This window comes from Phaethon aethereus, assembly GCF_964289735.1.
Source record: "Phaethon aethereus genome assembly, chromosome: Z".
Classification (NCBI taxonomy): domain Eukaryota; kingdom Metazoa; phylum Chordata; class Aves; order Phaethontiformes; family Phaethontidae; genus Phaethon; species Phaethon aethereus.
In genome coordinates this window covers 53,621,817-53,639,983 of record NC_138577.1, presented here as the reverse complement: position 1 = coordinate 53,639,983, position 18,167 = coordinate 53,621,817, and the positions used below count along the sequence as shown (strand labels likewise).

Sequence of the window (18,167 nt, the reverse complement as noted above, 5' to 3'; positions counted from 1 at the left end):
GGGCCGCCCGCCGCCAGTGCTCCGCCGTTCTCCCGCCCGGAGAAGTTTGACTGGGGAGCAGCGCAGGCGCCCGGGCCGCCGCGGCGGGGCAGGGAGCCGCGCCGGGAGCCGCCGCGCCTGGGGCCGCCGCGGGACGGGGGTCGGCTCCAGCGGGAGGCGGCGGCAGGACGCCGGCAGCGGCAGCGGCACTGCGGGAGCTGCCCCGCCCGCGCCATGGCAGCGCGGCCGCGGAGACCCTGGCTGAGCGTGGTGCTGGGGCTGGTGCTGGGCTTCACCGCCGCCTCCTGGCTCATCGCCCCCAGAGTGGCCGAGCTGAGCGAGAAGAAGAGGCGTGGCGCCAGCCTCTGCTCCTACTACGGCCGCTCGGCGGGGCCGGGGGCGGCCGGGGGCGCGGCGGCGCCGGGCGGGCAGCAGGCGCCGGCGGAGGCAGCGGCGGTGCTGGGCGGCAGGAGTTTCAGAAGCAGCCCCTGGGAGCTGCCGCCGGCGGGCACGGCGTCCAGCCCCGGCGCCGGCGGGGAAGGGGAGCCGGAGGAGGAGGAGGAGGAGGAAGGCGGCGGGAAGCGGAGCGGCCGGCCCGGCGGCAGCCGCAACGGGAGCGGGGACTGGGGGGGCGCCCCGGGCTGCGCCAAGCCCCGCAACTTCCTCTACGTGGGGGTGATGACGGCCCAGAAGTACCTGGGCAGCCGGGCGGTGGCGGCGCAGCGAACGTGGGCGCCGTCGGTGCCGGGCCGCGTGGAGTTCTTCTCCAGCCAGGGCTCCGCTGCGCCCCCCGGGCTGCCCCCGCTGCCCGTCGTCGCCCTGCCCGGCGTGGACGACTCCTACCCGCCGCAGAAGAAGTCCTTCCTGATGCTCAAGTACATGCACGACCACTACCTAGACAAATACGAGTGGTTTATGCGGGCGGACGACGACGTCTACGTTAAAGGTGACCGGGGCGCGCCGGGCGAGCGGGAGCGCTGGCCTGGGGGCGCGTCGGGGTCCCGCGTGTGGTCGGCTGGGGAGACTCGGTTTCGGCCCGGGCAGGGGAGCGCAAGGGGTGCCTCGCCTCACCCGCCGCGTTGGCGGCGTTTGCTTCCAGTCCCCGTGTGCGGGGCGTGCGGTGCCGTCGCTGCGGGCGCTGAAGTGCTGCTGGGAGCCCCGAGGTGTCGCCGGGGCGCGTTGAAGGGACGAGGTAGCGGCTTGGCCCGCGCCGGGCGCGGCGAGCGGTCCTTGCAGGGACCCGCATCCGCGCTTGCTGCGGGCGAGGCTATGCCGTGGGTCGGCGGCAAGGGCCCGCTCCGGCCTGGGCCGGTGCGGCGGGACTGGGCGTGGGCAGGGGAGGGGCGGGGCGGTGGCAGCGCCGCGTTCCGCCGTGCTCGGCTGCGCGGCCGGAGGGTGGCAGTCCCGCCTCGCCCCGCCGCCCCTGCGCAGCCGGTGGGCGGGAGCGGCGGCGAACGCTGCGGGCCGCGTCCTGCCCCGGGGGCCGGGCAGCCCCCGCCGCGGCTGCGGCCCGGCGCCACGGCTTCGGTGCGGTACTCGTCGGAAGGGGCGCTCTCAGCACCGGCGCAAGTTCGCCGCCGCCGGCTCACGGGCCCCGCGGCTGAGCAAGCGCAGCCTCCGACGGCTGCTCGCAAAGCTGCTGCTCCCGGCTGCAGCGTGTGCCTCTGAAAAGCGCTGCCCCGGTTCCCCTGCGAGTTTTCCAGCACCGCTGGGAAATGCTGTCCCGGCCCCGCTGCCCGTGGTGTGCGCTTGCTGCTGCTGCTCGGGCAGCGTCCTGCGCTTAGGAAAGAACGGGAGGCTGGAGCTGGAAGCCTGAGCCGGGGCTGTGAGCGTGGCTGCCGGCGCTGTCGGAAGCTCTCTTGAACTGGAGGTCACCGTCTCCTTCCCTGCTTGTCACTCTCTTTTGCTCGAGTCCTTTCACAGGCTGCTTGCTTGTCAGCTGACAGTCGTCTGTGACATACTCGCACACGTACACGGGTACATCTACATGTACATATATGCGGCTGCAGACGTAAATTTGTCTCTTGTTTCCTTTGGGCTCATTTTGGAGTCATAACGAACCTGTCTTTGACTGGGTCCCACATTCCGAGTGAAACCTCTCCAGAAACTTTTAATTTCGAGTGAATATGGAACCACAGTATCTTAAAAGAAATAGGTAAGGGGCTTGAAGGAAAAGCATGTAGATATTGTAGCACGTGGGAGTAGTTTGGACGGAGCCCACGTCTTACCTTGTTCTGACAGTTACTCTGTGGTCAAACATACTGATCTCAGTTCATTGAGATTTGCTCTGCTCTTTTCAAAAATCTATCCTCTTAAAATAATACCTGGCATTTCCCCTCCCCTCCCCGTCCTCCCCAGCCTGGAACTAGATTGGCAAATTGTCCCACTTTAGAGAGCATTTTAAACTAGCGAGGGAGTGCTTTCCATCAGTGTCGGTTGAAGAGAACAAGGTCTGCTGATAAAATTAAGTTTTGATTATATTCTGGCTTTTGGCTGAATGGAAATGTTGTTGCAATGTTAACTAATTAATAAAAGAAAAAAAGGAAGTTGTCTGTCAAAGGTAAACTTGTCCCAGGATATTTTTGATGAGGTATAGGATACTGCTTTGGAAGAGGTTACCTGTGACAGTCTCAGGTGTGGGTGATGTTTTTAAAAAAGCTGTAGGTCTGGGGAAGGAGAACGCTGGCAGACTAAGCAGAGAAATACCAGTAATCTTTTCCCTTTTTCAGGTGAAAAACTGGAGGAGTTTCTTCGTTCACTGAACAGCAGTAAACCCCTGTATTTGGGCCAGACTGGTCTGGGTAATATTGAAGAACTGGGAAAACTCGGGCTGGAGCCTGGAGAGAATTTCTGCATGGGAGGGCCGGGAATGATCTTCAGCCGGGAGGTTCTCAGGAGAATGGTGCCACACATAGGTGAATGCCTTCGAGAACTGTACACCACTCATGAGGACGTGGAGGTGGGCAGGTGTGTCCGAAGGTTCGGAGGAACTCAGTGTGTTTGGTCGTACGAGGTAAGTGACCACATAAATTGCAATGTGCTGTTTGTTCACAAAGTCTGACGTCTTGCAAGGTATCTGTACCCGCAGTCTCTTTCCACCAGAACTGTGTTCCAATGCGTGCATCAGGGGGTAACCTGCAGGCTGCAAGGAAGAAAGCGGGAAACATTCATGACATGTTGCTGCAAGTGTATTTATTTCTACTTGTGTCTTTCAATTTTCATCGGTGACAGTTGCTGCAGCCATGCTGTAAGCATTGCTATGCTCTACGTTGCTAAAGCATTACCTTGAGGGTTTCTATAGCTAATCCTTGACAGGATGCTGCTGCATTTGACGCATGCTGGTCAGGTTGGATCTTTTTAAGAACTGGGTTTTGCGTAAGTACGCGGCGTATCTGTCTGCGTCGCAGCTTCTTAAAATACTTTGTGGTATTTGAAGGAGACTTGCCTGTATTTTCTTAATTATTCAGATGTATTGGACTGGAGTTCATTACTGGCAGAGGCAGAAGCTGGGGCTGGTTTTCTTTTTTTGTTGTGCAGAAATGAAATTTGCTACTCTGCCTGTGCCTCTGACAGGCTTTTAAAGGTGTTTTTCTTAGGTGAAACAGTGTTAAAATGTATTAAGGGCACACACAGTTTAACAAATCTTCCTATGCTGGAGTCATTTTAAGAGCAAGTGCCGTCATTCAGTAGCAGCATTTTCTGAAGTACTAAAGATGTGTTGTGATACCCAGAAAGTTTGTTTGCAATGCCGTAACTAAAGTTCAGGCCAATTTCTCTGGAAATACTGTGGTTAGAGGCTAAGACTATCTTTGTAGGTAAAAATAGACTAAGCATGCAACTGCCAGAAAGGGTAAAGGGTGATAGCGACTGTGTTGAATAGGATTATGTTTTTTTTGGTGAGGATGAAAGAAATCAAAGTGTTCAAGAGAAAAACTGAAATGCTTGATCTTTGCTTGGTGGCTCAACTGGCGTAGGGAAGACTGGCTGCCTGTCAGGATTTGTTCTGCTGCCCTACAGAGTTGGCTAGTAAGCTGTGCTGGCTTGCGGGCAAGGCGAGGGTTACAACTGTGACTTGGGGGGGTGGGACATATTTGTTTTTGGACAGAAAGCGTAAGAAAAGAAGAGGTTTACAGGCCTGCAATGAGCCAGTCTTGTCCCTGGGGCTTTGTAGAGTCTAATTCCTGTTCTGCCAGATGTGAAGGCAGGGTAAAGGCTGGGTCTCCCACATACCAAATGACTTACAGCTGAGGTGATGGGTCTTATTCTGCCTCTGCTGATGGAGCTCCTCCACTTTCAATAAAGAAATAGTCATGGGGTGGCTGAGGGAGGGAATCTAATAACAGGGTTTTTAGGGCACTTATGCAGAATAAAGGAGACAAAGACCTGCCCTTGGGCTGCAATTTGACGGTTGGTTGCTCTAAGGTGACATAAGTATGGGCTTTCAGTGAAGGGTGGCTGCTCCTTTGGATTGCAGCCCTGTTCTGCAGGACTTGTGCAGCTCTGTGGTGAGGTGGAGGAGGGGCAGGATCCACTTGAACCCTGAACGTGACCAAAAGTGTTTTCTTCAGCTGAATCAGTACCCATGGCAAAGCTTTGCTGAGCAGGAGCATCAGAGGAAAGAAGGGCTGGTCACGTTCAGCCGGGAATGAAGGGGCAGGAGAGTGTCAAACTGCCCTTCTTGGCAGAGCTTGCACTCGAATTGGCTGGAAGCAACAGTTGAACTGCAGCCTAAATCTAGTACATGTCCTTGCTGCGTGAAGAAGTATCTGCTAGAAGCGTTGCATTTTGCATGGATCATCTTCTTTCTGCAGAAGATCCGTCCCTGCTCTGATACATTTTTCAACTCTGTCTTCATTTATCCCTCAGTTTTGATGATGCTGTAATGCTTAAGGTGTAATAAACCTGACACATTTTGTCTAAAATCTCTCCGTGAAACAAGGAGATATTTTTGGTTTTGTTAGGTGTCAGCAACTTCTGCTTCCCTAAATCCACAACAGTAGAGATTCAAAAGGGCCTTTTGCTTTTGTGTTTTCAGAATCTGTATTTCGAGCTAGCACTCTCTCTTCCACTAATTTTGAAGCCCTGGGATGTTTTTCTTGAAATGAGTGAGGAGATTAGCTTGGATTTAGTGACTCATACTCGTTGTATTCTTTGGAAACAAAATATAGTTAAAAAGCTGAGATGTGGTGGTGTTCCTCGCTTTGCTGTTCGGAAGGGACTTGACTACAGAGGGCCATTTGGGAAAAAAGGCCGATTGCTTTCTTTCCCCCCTCTACGCTCCCCCCCCCCCGTTTTCTTTTTAAATGATGTTTCTGGTTTCAGAAGACTATTCTGTAATTTGTGACCTAAGTTTGTAAGAGGCCAGATAGTGTAGTTCCAGAAAAGGACAAAATAAAATGCAACGCATGAGTTAAGTGGCTATAACAATTCAAGCAGAAATCAGACATTGTCAGGGTATAAATACAGACTATGAGGGAAGGTTTTTCGTCAGGAAGTGAACAATGACAAATGCATCATAAAAAGACTTCAGAGACCATTTGTCAGTGTATTTGAGACATTTATTTTAATGTTGAGTTTGTAAAGCTTTTCTTTGTGTAGGCTTTTTCCCCCCTTCTGTGGGAGAAAGTATCACAGAATCATCGAATACCTCAAGTTAGAAGGGACCCATAAGGATCATCAAGTCCAACGCATGCTACATTCATTTTAAACTTTAAAACTACATTCATACAAAAAACTGCATCCATAAAAACCACCCTATATACTTCTGATCTTTTGGTAATGCGTATGTTGATATTGAAAGAGAATACTGTACTTTGTACATGGAATGTAATTCTGACTCCTGGTGCTGAGTTACCAAGGTGCTGGAGCACGCTTGGGGTGTGTCTGCATGTCCATGAAGAAAGGGTGGATACACCTTCCTCTTAATGTGCCTCCTTCTAAGATGTCAGCAGCTATTTATGTGTAGGACTCTGTGGTCTAGCTCACAGCTTTCTAGTCAGTTTTGAAGGTTTGTACGTTCTTAAAGCAAGTATTTCAAAGGTTTTCCTCTTTAAGAATAAGCCCTCGTTTGAATTAGCAAAGCATCCCACAGGCAAGCAAGAGACAAACATTAGGAGAAGTTCTCAAGTGATGAAAAATGTCTCATGAGTTCTGCATGTGGGTATCCAGAACCATCTCTCAACCTCCATGGAAATTTAGACCTCAACATGTTCAGCTTTTTCCTCATGTTTGCTCTCATTTGATGGGAGATGTTTTCTCAAGACTTATGTGCAGTTGGTGTATTGGAGGTGGTACTTCCATAGAAGTCTAGTGCAGAAGGCTCGCCGTTGAAGTGTGTTTAAAAGCAGTGTTTGAAATGAGATGATGTCATTGTGGCACAACTACTGTAAGAGTCACCTCATTTAAACCCATCGCATCATCAGGCTTGACAGTGCCTGTGACATTATACAAGGAATGAGCTTGATTTTTAAAAAGAGACTTGCAGAGGAAGAACTTGTCTGCTTTAGGGTCACCAGTGGATTCAGTGCTTTAAGTGAATCCATGGAACAAAGAACAATGAAACCCTGATGTTTTTACCTTTTACCCTGAAATAGTTTTCTGTACTTCAGCATAAAATCAAGTAAACCAAGCCACATGGGAAGCATTAGTTTCTGTTGGTGTCCTCAGAGTTATCTTTATTTTGAAAATACTGTCTTTCCTAGGTGTTCTGAATGTCTCTTTCATGCGTACAGAGCTGATCATGGTTATTGGTCATCCTTTGACAATGCATTTTGCTAAACTATTCTGCTTGAGCCTTTTTGAAGATAAGTGCTTGTTGCAGGTTACCAGGTAAATCAAAGTAGAGAGTCGCTCCAAGTGTGTGTAGTCTTCTTAAAGACACTGATAGTCCACAGGTTGTTTTCCTCCTGCTTCTTGCCAATCCCCAGAGCTGATCAGGTTTTGTTACTTTTCCTGGACTGTTCTTCGTATCTCTTCTTGTCCCAACTTGGAAAATCTCCCAGAGATAACTTTTTTCCTGACTTGCGTTTTCCAGTGTCACGTCTTCTGATGGGATCAAAAGATGAGCTTCTACTGAGGTAGAAAATGCTCACAAAGAGAAGCTGGAAGTTGTAAACAAGCAGAGTTACAGAAATTATTTGAAATAAGTGCTAATTAAATGTGCTTATGTTTACTGTAATATTTCATTAGGTATCATAAATGGGCCATGTTTCTTCTCTTAGGAGAATAGTGGCTTTCAAGCTACTCTCCCAGTTTGGTATGTTTCTTGGGAGTTTTCTGGAAGTAGACAAATAGGTATAAAGTGTGGCCAGATCATTTTAGGTCTTCAGGCTTTCTTTATTCTGTGGTTTACATGGTCAGACTGATTTCCACCTAGTTTCAGTTCTTATGTGAGAAGGTATGTATTAAGTCATTGCCACTATAGGCTGCTGTAACATAGTCTCTAAAATAGGCTTTTGTTTAGTTATTTGATTTCGTTATAGAACATGAAACACTGAAAGAATACATACATTATTTAAAGTGTAGCAAGAACTGCTACGCCTGGAGGAGTTAATTCCATCCGACCGGTGCTTGGCTAATGATTTGAGCTCGGGATTAGTGCACAGGTTGGTTACTCTTTAGTACAGACTTGGAACTGGGCAGCAAGTGAATGTGTAGTTCCAGCCCGGCTGCAATGTTTCTGGCTTCCTGGGTATCACATGGAGAAAAGATTTTTGGTCTGCTTTTAAGAATTCTTGTAAAGCATGCATACACTTTAGGAAACAAAGAACATCTTAAACTAGAGGTATAATTTTAGGAAATTCTGGAGGAGGAGAAGCAGCCTGGGAATCGACCCAGGATTCTTGAATACTGTTTTGTGTATGATTTAGTCTTGAAGCAAACCTAGGAGAGGGAAGGTTGCCTCTTCATTTATTTTTTTATGTAGTGCTTTTGAGAGACATTTTTGGCAGTCATCTTCCACATCGGTTGAAGTTTTACCTTGAGTAATCTAACCTTTGTGAACATTCAAAAATGGAAGAAGGTCTCTTCTGGAATGTGCTCGTTTAACCAGGCAGTTAGGATATTGAAGATTAAAACCTGAGGTACTGACTGCACAGACTGTTTGTTAGTTTTTGTTTTTTTCTTAATTTTTAGTTTGTGGTAAAACATTTGATGTGGAAACCTGGAAGTATTTCTTTTAATAATTTTCAGCTAGGATCGTCCTTTTGTGCCTGCTTCTTGTGTGCACTTGATACGCTGAAGGATTTTGTGTTTTCATAATCATAAAGGTTGCTTTAAAGTGCATTGAGTGCATCCCTAAGCTTCTTTGCTTTTTCCTTCTTTATGCTTATTTTTTTACAGCCATTCAAGGGCAAATTAACATCCAAAGGACGATAATTCGATCACCAGGGACGCTGCTCCTTTTTTGAGTCTGCATGTGCCGGTATGAGGGAGGTGTTTGTTCATGTGGCCCTTTCTGAGTGCGGCAGGTAGAAACAAGCTCCTCATGGTGTGGAAGCAGCTGCACTGAAGAAATGCAGCATTTCTTTGGTTGTATACGTGGCCGCAGTGCAGTGGAAGTGTATGTGGCCTCGACTATACATGACATGAGGCACACGCTGTAGGTCCGTGTGCACGGAAACGTGCATTTGTACATAGATAGGCATATAGTTAGAGCTCGTGCCTGGTTGATAACCAAGCCATAAATGGAGGTTCTTTGGAGCTTTTGAGCTGTGCTTCTAGGTAATTACTTCAGCCTCCCTCTGGGAAAGCTCAAGAATTTAGCTTTCAGCTTGTTTTTAATTTCTCTTCATAGTTATATCTGTGCCCTTCTGTTCTGTATACACATGTATTTTGGCTTCCAGCTTCAACAGAACTTAGGTTTTTGGCTTTCCATTTTCCTTGAAAGCCTTTTCTTTCCAGCTACGCACGTAGCACACCTGTTAGCATAAGAACTTTTCATCACCAAAGGGGACTATCTTATGGAGCAGCTCTTATCCTGCCAGAATCGCACTGCTTGCTGTTGTTGATCGTGATAAAACACAGTGACTTTTTCTGACACTTTTTATCAATTTTGGGCAAAATTTTCTGATGTGCATGAGTCTCAGCTCTGGAAGTCAGGGAATTTAACTAGGAGAGATGTAGTTGATGACACAGCTTTTAGCAAATGAAACTCGGCAAATGAAACAGTTTTGTTATGTGCTATTGATATTTTTAATGGTGGTTTTAAAAGAATTTGTTAGGTATAAATCTAGGTATAAATCCTGCTAGAAGCAACGAAAGCAGGTGCTGGTATTTTGGATCCTTCTTTTCTTCTACTCTGTATTTTTGTGATTGAAGATCTTTTTCTTCCTGTGGTGGTGGGAAGTAGTTGCACCTCGCTGAGGGTAGTTGACTGTAATAGAAAATATTGTCAAACGGTAAAAAGTTTTTTCTTACTATTTGGCTGTAGTAATTTTGGAAAATGTAGCATTTGCATATTCAAGAGGGTCATGCAAATGTGTATGTATTTCTTTTGTGGTATTTGTGGCTTGAGGTTTGCTTAGGGTTGTAGAGCACGTCTGTTACATCTCAGCAAAAACTGGTTATTGTTTGTGCCTTCAGGAAAGAATTCTGTACTGCAATTATGCATTGGGCCTTCCTCCGTCCTGGCCACGGTAAGTTGGTGCTCACTTCCCTCTCCAAATCTGGTAGCCTTGGTTTTTACTGCACGAAACCCAAGAATAAACCTACCTTCAGACTCTGGTCTGAAACTCCTGTCCATGCTGTGCTGTCGGCGTGTGTGCTTGAACGTGACAACTGTGTCATGGGAGAGAGATGTCGGAGAGGTATGGTCTTCATGAGGCAGAGAGCCTTGACTGAGTAAGGGTTGGTCTTCGTTCTCCAGTGAGCTTCTCAACTATCCCAGCCCTGCCTGAGCTTCCTAACTCATCGCTAGAAAAGTATTTTGAACAGCAGTGGCTTTATTATTTTAGCTGCACATAATGCCAGAAGCAGGAGGGCAAAATGCTGGAAGAAGGTAGGTGGGAATAACAGGCTGACATGCCTTTGCTGAGTTTGGCATGTTAGAAAACAGCTACTACAAATCAGCTGCCCATGACTGGGTGTTGGATCCTCACAAGCAGGACTTCTTTCATGAGTTTTTGCCTTAAAAAGGATGGGGTGCTGATGTTCTTGGTGTTCATGTGTGTGTGGATGTCTATGTATGTGTGTGGGTGTGTATATATTTTTAAGAATAATGCAGTGTATTGCCATTTGCCTTTTTGCTCTGCTTTGAGCTGTGAATAATCATAAAGACTATTAAACTTAACGTCATTGGGCTTGCTGGCAGCTGTTTCTGGAGGCTGATGACCACTGTAACAATCGCTGTGCCTAGACCTGTCTGGGATTGTAGGAACCTCACCCCTACGTGGTATAATGTTGTTTCTGGTAAACACACCGGTTATCTTCACCTCCTGACGGTGTCTTGGCTGGTGCAGGGAGGGATGTGAAAGCACTTGGGCTCCCACATGTATCTCAACAGGGTTTCCATTAGCTGTGCACGCTGGTGATAAAACTCTCCTAAAAGTTCATTAGTTCAGAAGCAGAAAAACCTAACTGAGGCTGTTGGAACAACTGTGTTAAAATATATTCCTGAGTGTCAGTTAGTTATTGACTTGATTAAATGGGAGCTCTCAAATTTTTCATATTTCTGAACGTTGTTGACACCTACTTTAGTGTCTGAAAATACATTTTGGTAGTCGCATTCCTGCAGGTAAGTCCAGAACTGCAGGAGCTTCCCACCCATCTCAGTTTAAAAGAACTTTGTGGTTGCTAATTGGCATGTTTAGTTTAGTACTAAACTCATAATTTTAGTAAATAACTTTGCTGTTAATTTTCCATTGCTAAACGTCATTTGGACACCTACTTTTTTCCTTGGAAATGGACTTTGAAAAGGCTTTTTTGGAGGTTCTGCCATAAATCTGTGGAGTGGGCAATAAAAACAAACCAGTTGATGGTTTCACCAGTTTTAATATCCATGTTACCTTCAGTGTAGGTACCCTTTGTATTGTTTGAAACTTGAAAGAAAATTAAATGTGATGCCCTGGGTTGGGGGAGGAAGGGATTTGTGCTTTTTTTGTTGATTTTTATTTAGTTGTTTCTATGTTTAGCCATAATTATATTAATCAGCTTGGTCAAAATAAGGCTGTCTCTGCAGGCTACATACTACCTTGTGCAAATGAAGTAACTTTTCATCCTTACCACATCCATTATCATCATGTAAGTGGGTAACAAAATAGTTGCTGGATTAAGTATTTCAATTACGTGGGACGAGAAGCTTTAATGGGTAAGTACAAGGATAGAATCATACAGTGTTGCTCTGTTATTTTTTAAACAGTTTCAAGAAAATTTGTATGTGTTTTATAGTATAATTACTATTCTTTGTTCACTGGGGATCAATACATAGTAATGAGAGATGTCCAGTAGTGTTTTGGCATCTGTTCATCAGTACAGATAATAAAACAGCAACACTTTTGTATTTAACAGGTTGATATTTGCATTAATTCACACACTCTAAGGAGGTATTTAAGATACCTTCCACACTTTTCATCATTTGTTTTTATAAACGTGTTGAGCTCCATCTAAAATAATGGGGTTTTCCATTTTTCCTGTGCTGTGCCACTGGAATACTGTTACAAAAATTCAATTGCCGTAGTAAGTAACTTCTTGACTTATGCTTTTAACTTGTTTGAGGCAAATATGCAGCCATTTGTTCTGCTATGAGTTATTATTTATATTAGATAGCTCTTGTTTCGTCCTTTCTACTTACCCACCGATATTCCTAAATGCTACAGAGCATTTATTTGGCGAGGTGCCAGAATCCATGCTTTCTGTTTCTCTTTTTCTTTTAATCACCCTTCCTTTCACTTGCCTCAGTCTCCTTTTTTTTTTTTTTTAAAAAAATGTGTGATCAGGATTAGGTATGGTACTACATATGAGAAGTCGTCTGTAGCTCCTGCTGTGGTGCTCAGCCTCACTACTGCAGCTGAGGATTACACTTAGCATTTTTAAGGCTTCATCACATTGTAAACTCATCATTTTGCAACTGGTTACTACTAGGTCAGCGTCATCTTCAGCCATTTTGACATCTTGAGCTTCTGACTGCTAGAATATTTCACTTGTGTCAAAATTTACAAATACAGTAGTCGCATGCTTAATCCTGTTGCTGTTGGAAAACTATGCTGTCCTAAACATGATGTTGCAGTATCAGGTAAAAATTGCCTTTTCCTGTGTAAAGGGAACGTGCCTGGTTAGTACGGTGACCTCCACAGCAAGGGCAGATGCTGTGAGAGTAGGAGAGGGAATGTGCTGTATTGTAGAGCATATCACATGTGGAAAATGCTAGCCGTTGTTCCAACTCTACTTGTACCTCCTAGCAGACATATGATTAGTGAATAAGAAAGATTTTATCTCACAAAGAGCTTAATCACACATGATGTTAATTGTTAAGAGCTTTCATTCCAACTAAAGGAAGCAATTCAGTGCATCTTAGAGGAAAGTTGCCTTTTGGTCTTTCAACTTTATACTCTGTGATTTGCCATTTTCCTTTTTGATGTTGTTCATTGTGAAATTACTGCAAATAAACATGTAAATTATCAGAAACCCCTGAAGGAGATCAAAGGACTATCTCTGAATGTTGGACTTTCTTTTTGAAGACAGTTACTTGAATCCAAAGTTGAACATCTGTGGAAGACAAACATGCAGTAGTTTCCAGTTCGTCTCCACAGCCATTGTAGGCAGGAGAAATACTGAATGAATACCAGAGTCTGCTGGTAGAGTTGATCTTTCTGACTGAAGCATGTTGACCATGTAGTACAGATCTTTTCTGTGGAAAAGCTGTGACTTCATACCTACTTTGGAAAAGAAAGATCAGATGTATACTGTTTATGAGTGCTTTAAGTCATGATGAATTGAAATGGAAGAGTCCAATTAATTGTTTGAGGAACTAAATCTTGAAGAAGTGTCTGTGTATATGTGTACGCACACACGTGTGTATGTGTGTGTATATGTGTATGTGTATATATATATACACATAACAAATGCTAGGGGAGCGTGCCAGTACATTTTAATGTCATAGCTAGAGGCAATTTCCATGAAATATCTACAACAAAATATCTACAGACTTCTAAAAGAGGTTTTTGGATAGGTTGGAAAATACATTCCCATGAAAACAGGGCTTGTATAAATGCAAGGGTGATTTCCAGCGTTAATGCTGCTTCTGAGCTTTTCAACTTCAATACTAACTAGTAAATACACGTGTGTTAAATCTCATGTGTACCTATATTCCTTAAGGAGTTTACATCACGCCTGTGTCTTAAGGTTGGCACCAGTCCTGCAGCTAATGTGAAATGAAGAGCTCAGTCTTTGCAGCGTCTTTGCCAGCTCTGGGAGCTTTCTTGGAAGAGAGGTGCCAACTTTTGCAGAACTCAACTTTTCCTAAGTAAGTAAATTAATGCAAGTGGTTGACCTAAAGCTGCCTCTAGAGCCTCCTTGCAGTGGCCTGTGTCACCTGCTGCTACATCCTTAGGTTCAAATAGATCGGTTTTCTGTGCCCTTTTGGCAGTTGAATGGTGAGAAAAGACACACGCTTGAGGAAGCTGTGGGGGGCCGTAGCAGACGCAGGCATTAAAGCTGCTGTCTATGACAGGTGGTGGTGGCTGCAAGGGAATGAGTCCACCTTCTGTCTTTGCTCGGATCAAACCCCCTGTCTTTTTATACCCTTTTCTTAGAGCTGACCAGGGAAATCTTTGGCTTGCAGGAGAGATGCAGCCCTTGAGTTTGGCATAGGCTGTAGTGGCTTTTTTGTGCTTTGCATTTGGCTAACACAAACCATGTGGTAGCAGGAAACTTCACCAAAGGGTTTGGTTAAGCGCAGACAGTCCTCAGTCAGGGGAAGTTTTGTCTCCTCCCCGTCTTACTCCACGTGCTGTCTGTATACAGGGAGGGAACTGTGTTCGTTCCTACATCTGATCTCTCTAGCCTGCTTTGTGGGAAACCTCTTCAAGTTGAAGTTCAATTCAATGTATGTCACGTACTGAATACAGGGACTTATTTCCTGCCATGAAATTGCCCCTTGCTCAGGGCTCACACTCCCTCCACATTCTGTCCCTTTCTGTGGCTTCGCCCTTCACGTTCTGTTGCCACCTTGTCTTGTCTGCAGTAAGATTTTTGCTCTGGCTCTTGCCTCTGCTTTTGAAGTGACATGAAAGCCCATAGAACCATAAAGAACCGCTCTCTGTTACTGTGGGATTGAAACTGTTTTGATGAAGGCTACAATCTGTCTGTAAAAGGAAAAAAAATCTTGTTAATGAAATAGATGTGCAAGGCAAACTTGCTGAAGGAATGATGTGGGCTGTTCCAGTTTCACTGAGTGGTTTGAACATGCCTAGGAAGGGGAGATGTCATTTTCCGTGCATGAAACGTTAATAACTTTTGGAGGTTCGTGAGGAGGAAGTACATTTTTTCCAGTCATTTTTGAACTTTTTTTTCTCTGAAGTCCCATAAAAGTAGCTCTATTTTCCTGTGCTTGCTTAAATCAAGAAATCCGTGCCCAGACACTTCTCAGCTGCATTCTCTTCATCACATCTTCGGTTGAAAATGCTTTTTTTCCCTAGGAATATGGCTTCTATAGTCTTACATTTCTGGAGAAAGTCTTACAATCCTTTCAAAAGCATTTTAGTTTCTGTTGTAAGAAGGTGACAACTGGGACACGAATAATTCTCTGAGGTTGGGTGGGGAGTAGGTTACTCTTGTGTTGATCTGCAGTGCAGTCCATCCTGGAACAGAAGAGCGTGAGTCACCAAATTTGTGTTTTTCACACCATGATGAAGGCACTGAAGACAGTGCTCTTCCTTCTTCCTTCTGTGTCATGCTGTAGCGCTGAGCAGGTGCATGCCATTGCCTGAAGTGCTGCTTTGACACCAGACATACTTTAAGATAGACTCAAGGTTTCCTGGGGCTTCCTGTACACCTCTACATATTGAGTGTGTTTTTTTTTTTTTAACTACTTTATCTTCAGTACAGTTGTTCTGTTGCACAAAGCCATACAAACTGTTGCTGAACTCCTGAGGCCACATTGTTTATACGCACCCTCTCTGTTCACTCACAATCCAAAGTTCTTCAGCTATTACGTGTTCATGATACGTAGCATTCTTTGTCAGGAATTTCCAAAAACTGAATAATGTGATCATCCTGGGGCACCTGTCTTCAAGGTTTTGCCTAAACTCAGGGAAGGAATAGCTTTTAGAAAGCATTTTTAATGTTTAATAATTTCATACGCATTAGTGCCATGGGGTTTCCAGAAGATGAGATTGCCCAGCAATAAAAATGTTTTCAACACGGTGCTGTGTGTTTCTTAGAGTTTCTCCTTGAATGCCTGCAGCCATATTCTGTGTTCGGAATCTTTCAGATTTAAGGATGATTCAAAGACAAGCTGTCTTGACAGCTGGTTTTGTCCTTAGGCATTGCACCTTTTTGCTGATGGATCTTAATTAAACTGAATGTTTAGATTTTCCTATGATAAAGCCTAAAGGGTCACACCCAAAGTTGTCATTTTTATTTGGAATCCTTTTAATTTTGTCTGTTGTCAAGTCATTTATCCTGAAATCTTTGTTGGAGGCTTCTGGTAGCTGGAAAGCAGCAAATAGAGTTGAAAAAAAATAGGTGAAAAAAATCTGACAAAAAGAGAGAACCCTCTTAATGTGAAATCATACCTAAGCTGTAAATGATGCTGACAGGCTGTTAAAAAGTGCTGCTGTGAGTTGTAGCATAATATGTTTACTTTGCATGTTTTAAAGGCATGCAGTTTGGTATAAAGTACACATTTTATGAAGATTTGTCAACGAGTATGCTGTGCCTTGTTAACCACATCATTTATGAGCAATTTTCTGTTTTGTGCTTGCCATGGTTATGTAGTTAAACTTGGTTTGGACTGCATGCTTTAAAAAGGAAACAAGGAGTATTTTTGACAGCCTAACAATAAAATCAGTGAAAAATTATATTAAATGGTATTTGTTTGAAATCTAGAGGAGCAATGCATTAAAGGCCGTTTGTTCTTTGCATGGGGAAGAACTGACTGATGGGATCATCACACTCCACAAATCTCTTGGAAGACTCAACACTTCAGGTGGTAAGACATAAGGAGAGGTAGGTGAAAGATTTAAAGTGGGGGCAAAGGTAGCTTGTTACTGATTGGAAGCATTAATCAAAAACATGCTTACTTAAGGCATTGACGTGCTACTGCTGTCCCATTCGATGTGTTCAAGGAGAGATTGGAAGAGATGTGATATACAGTAGGCTGCAATATTGAAGGGAGAATGAATCTGTTTAAACTGTAGGCAAACTAGGTCTGTTGAGAAGACAAATGAGACAGTAGTGCGGTCCACTAAAAAGCAGTATGATCCTGATTAGTTCATGTCCCCACAGAAATAGTTAGGGAATTCACTAAATAGTCAGTGATATGCTACCTCCAAGCTTGAAAGAACATTTGCTAATGTTTTTGTTAAAAGTTGCTATTATACTAAGGAGAAAAATGAGAAGAGTAAAAGAAAAATAAAGTAGTAGCAGAAGATAGGACACTCCTCCCTCTCCTTCCCATCTTTTACTTTTTAAAATGAAATGAGGGCTGGATGGAGGAAAATACATTTTTCACCCACCAGATTTGAGTGGATTTCATAAATGTTGCTTAGGGGGTAACATATTTTAATATTTATGGTAATTCCTGAGGCAGAAGGTGTCTATCTTGGCTCTGAGCCTAGTCTAAATTTGCAGTACTTCCAATGAGGAAAGCTCTTTGTCTACCACCTGAGCAAATTTTGCATGGAATCCATGAGACAGATAAATAGTGAACCCCCAGATGTTTTTTCTACAGTCTTCTTTTGGAACTGAGACACAAAGATAATTTCTTTCTGCAGCACGTGTCTTCTAGAGGATTGCAAGCTAAATCCATGTTTTCATATAAATCATTACCATCCTGATTCACATGGTCTTCTGTTGGCAAAACCAATATGGAGTTTAGAAATTACTTCTGGAATAAGGCTGATTTTGCTTTTGATGTTGCAGCAATTGTTTCAGTGGGTAGAATGATGTAATTTCTGTAGTTTCAGTTTGTTTTTATACCTCATTCGTATCCATGAATAGAAAGAAAAAAAGGGAAAACAAAGTAATCTCTTTACAATTGATGAAAATCTATATGAGAAGTGTAACTGATCAAAACTAAATGAAATGCATTATCGCATCACAATCATCATCTGAAAACAACAGCTGTATGAACTCAGATTCAAAATGAGATCTAAAACTGTGCTGAGAAAGAGGAAGACCAAAGCATTTTAACCCCTTACCTGGGCAGCCAGTGTATTTTTTTAATGAAGACTGGATCTCTTTCTATTACATACTACTTCTATAGATATATGCCTATATGCAGCAACTGAAATCAGGATTCTAATAGTTTTCTTATCTGACACTGTACAAAAGATCAGATGACTATATTACTTCTTCTGATGCTGTTAAGAGTTGTGGTAGAGTCAGTCTTGATACGGCATTAGGAAGTTCAAATAATAGTGTTGGTTTGTTTCTGTGTAGATTAAAGGCATTCACTGAAGCTGCGTCCTTCCAGAGCACAGCCATTTCATAACTCCTGCTACTGCCAGCGTGTTTGGGCTCTCACTTCGGAGCTGGTGTGGCTTGTAGGGTGCATTACTACAGATACAGAGGGAGCACGAGGGAGAAGTAGTATAAGGCAACAGAGAAAAACGAATCTTTTTAACTGTGGATTTCCCTCCAACACACACACAGACGCAGACACAGAACCTCTTTCTCTCTCTGCGGTGTGTCGTGTCCCCCACCCCCCAGTCTTGTGGTTCAGTGGCAGCTGTGGTTGGTTTGGACTTTTTAATTAGGTACTAATTACGTGATGGCGGGCTGTTGTCCTTGCTTGTTTGCCAGATGTTGGGCTTGTGGCCAAAATGCATCATCCCTGCTGCTTTGTGTCACATGAGGGAAATCCCAGTGCAATCTGGCTGTCGTGACCTGCGGTTGCTGGGGTGCTTCTAAGTCACATCCTTCATGAGCATAGCACGAATCTTTGTACTGATCTTAAAACGAAGAATTTCTCGGGCCCTGTTTTATGGGCAGCTCTGAGCAACGAAAGTGCCGTTTTTACCTGGGTTTGA

At 44.5% G+C, this 18,167-nt stretch overlaps 1 protein-coding gene across 1 annotated transcript in view; it reads left to right on the top strand.

The window, feature by feature from the left end:
* Nucleotides 1-213: 213 nt before the first annotated feature.
* Nucleotides 214-18,167, top strand: part of CHSY3 (chondroitin sulfate synthase 3) — a gene marked incomplete at both ends in the record, with an annotated part of 141,890 nt that continues 123,936 nt past the window's right edge. Inside the window, 2 exons of the mRNA XM_082013011.1 lie at nucleotides 214-925; nucleotides 2,709-2,992. Coding sequence (XP_081869137.1) covers nucleotides 214-925; nucleotides 2,709-2,992 — 996 coding nt within the window. The remainder of the gene's footprint in view (nucleotides 926-2,708; nucleotides 2,993-18,167) is intronic.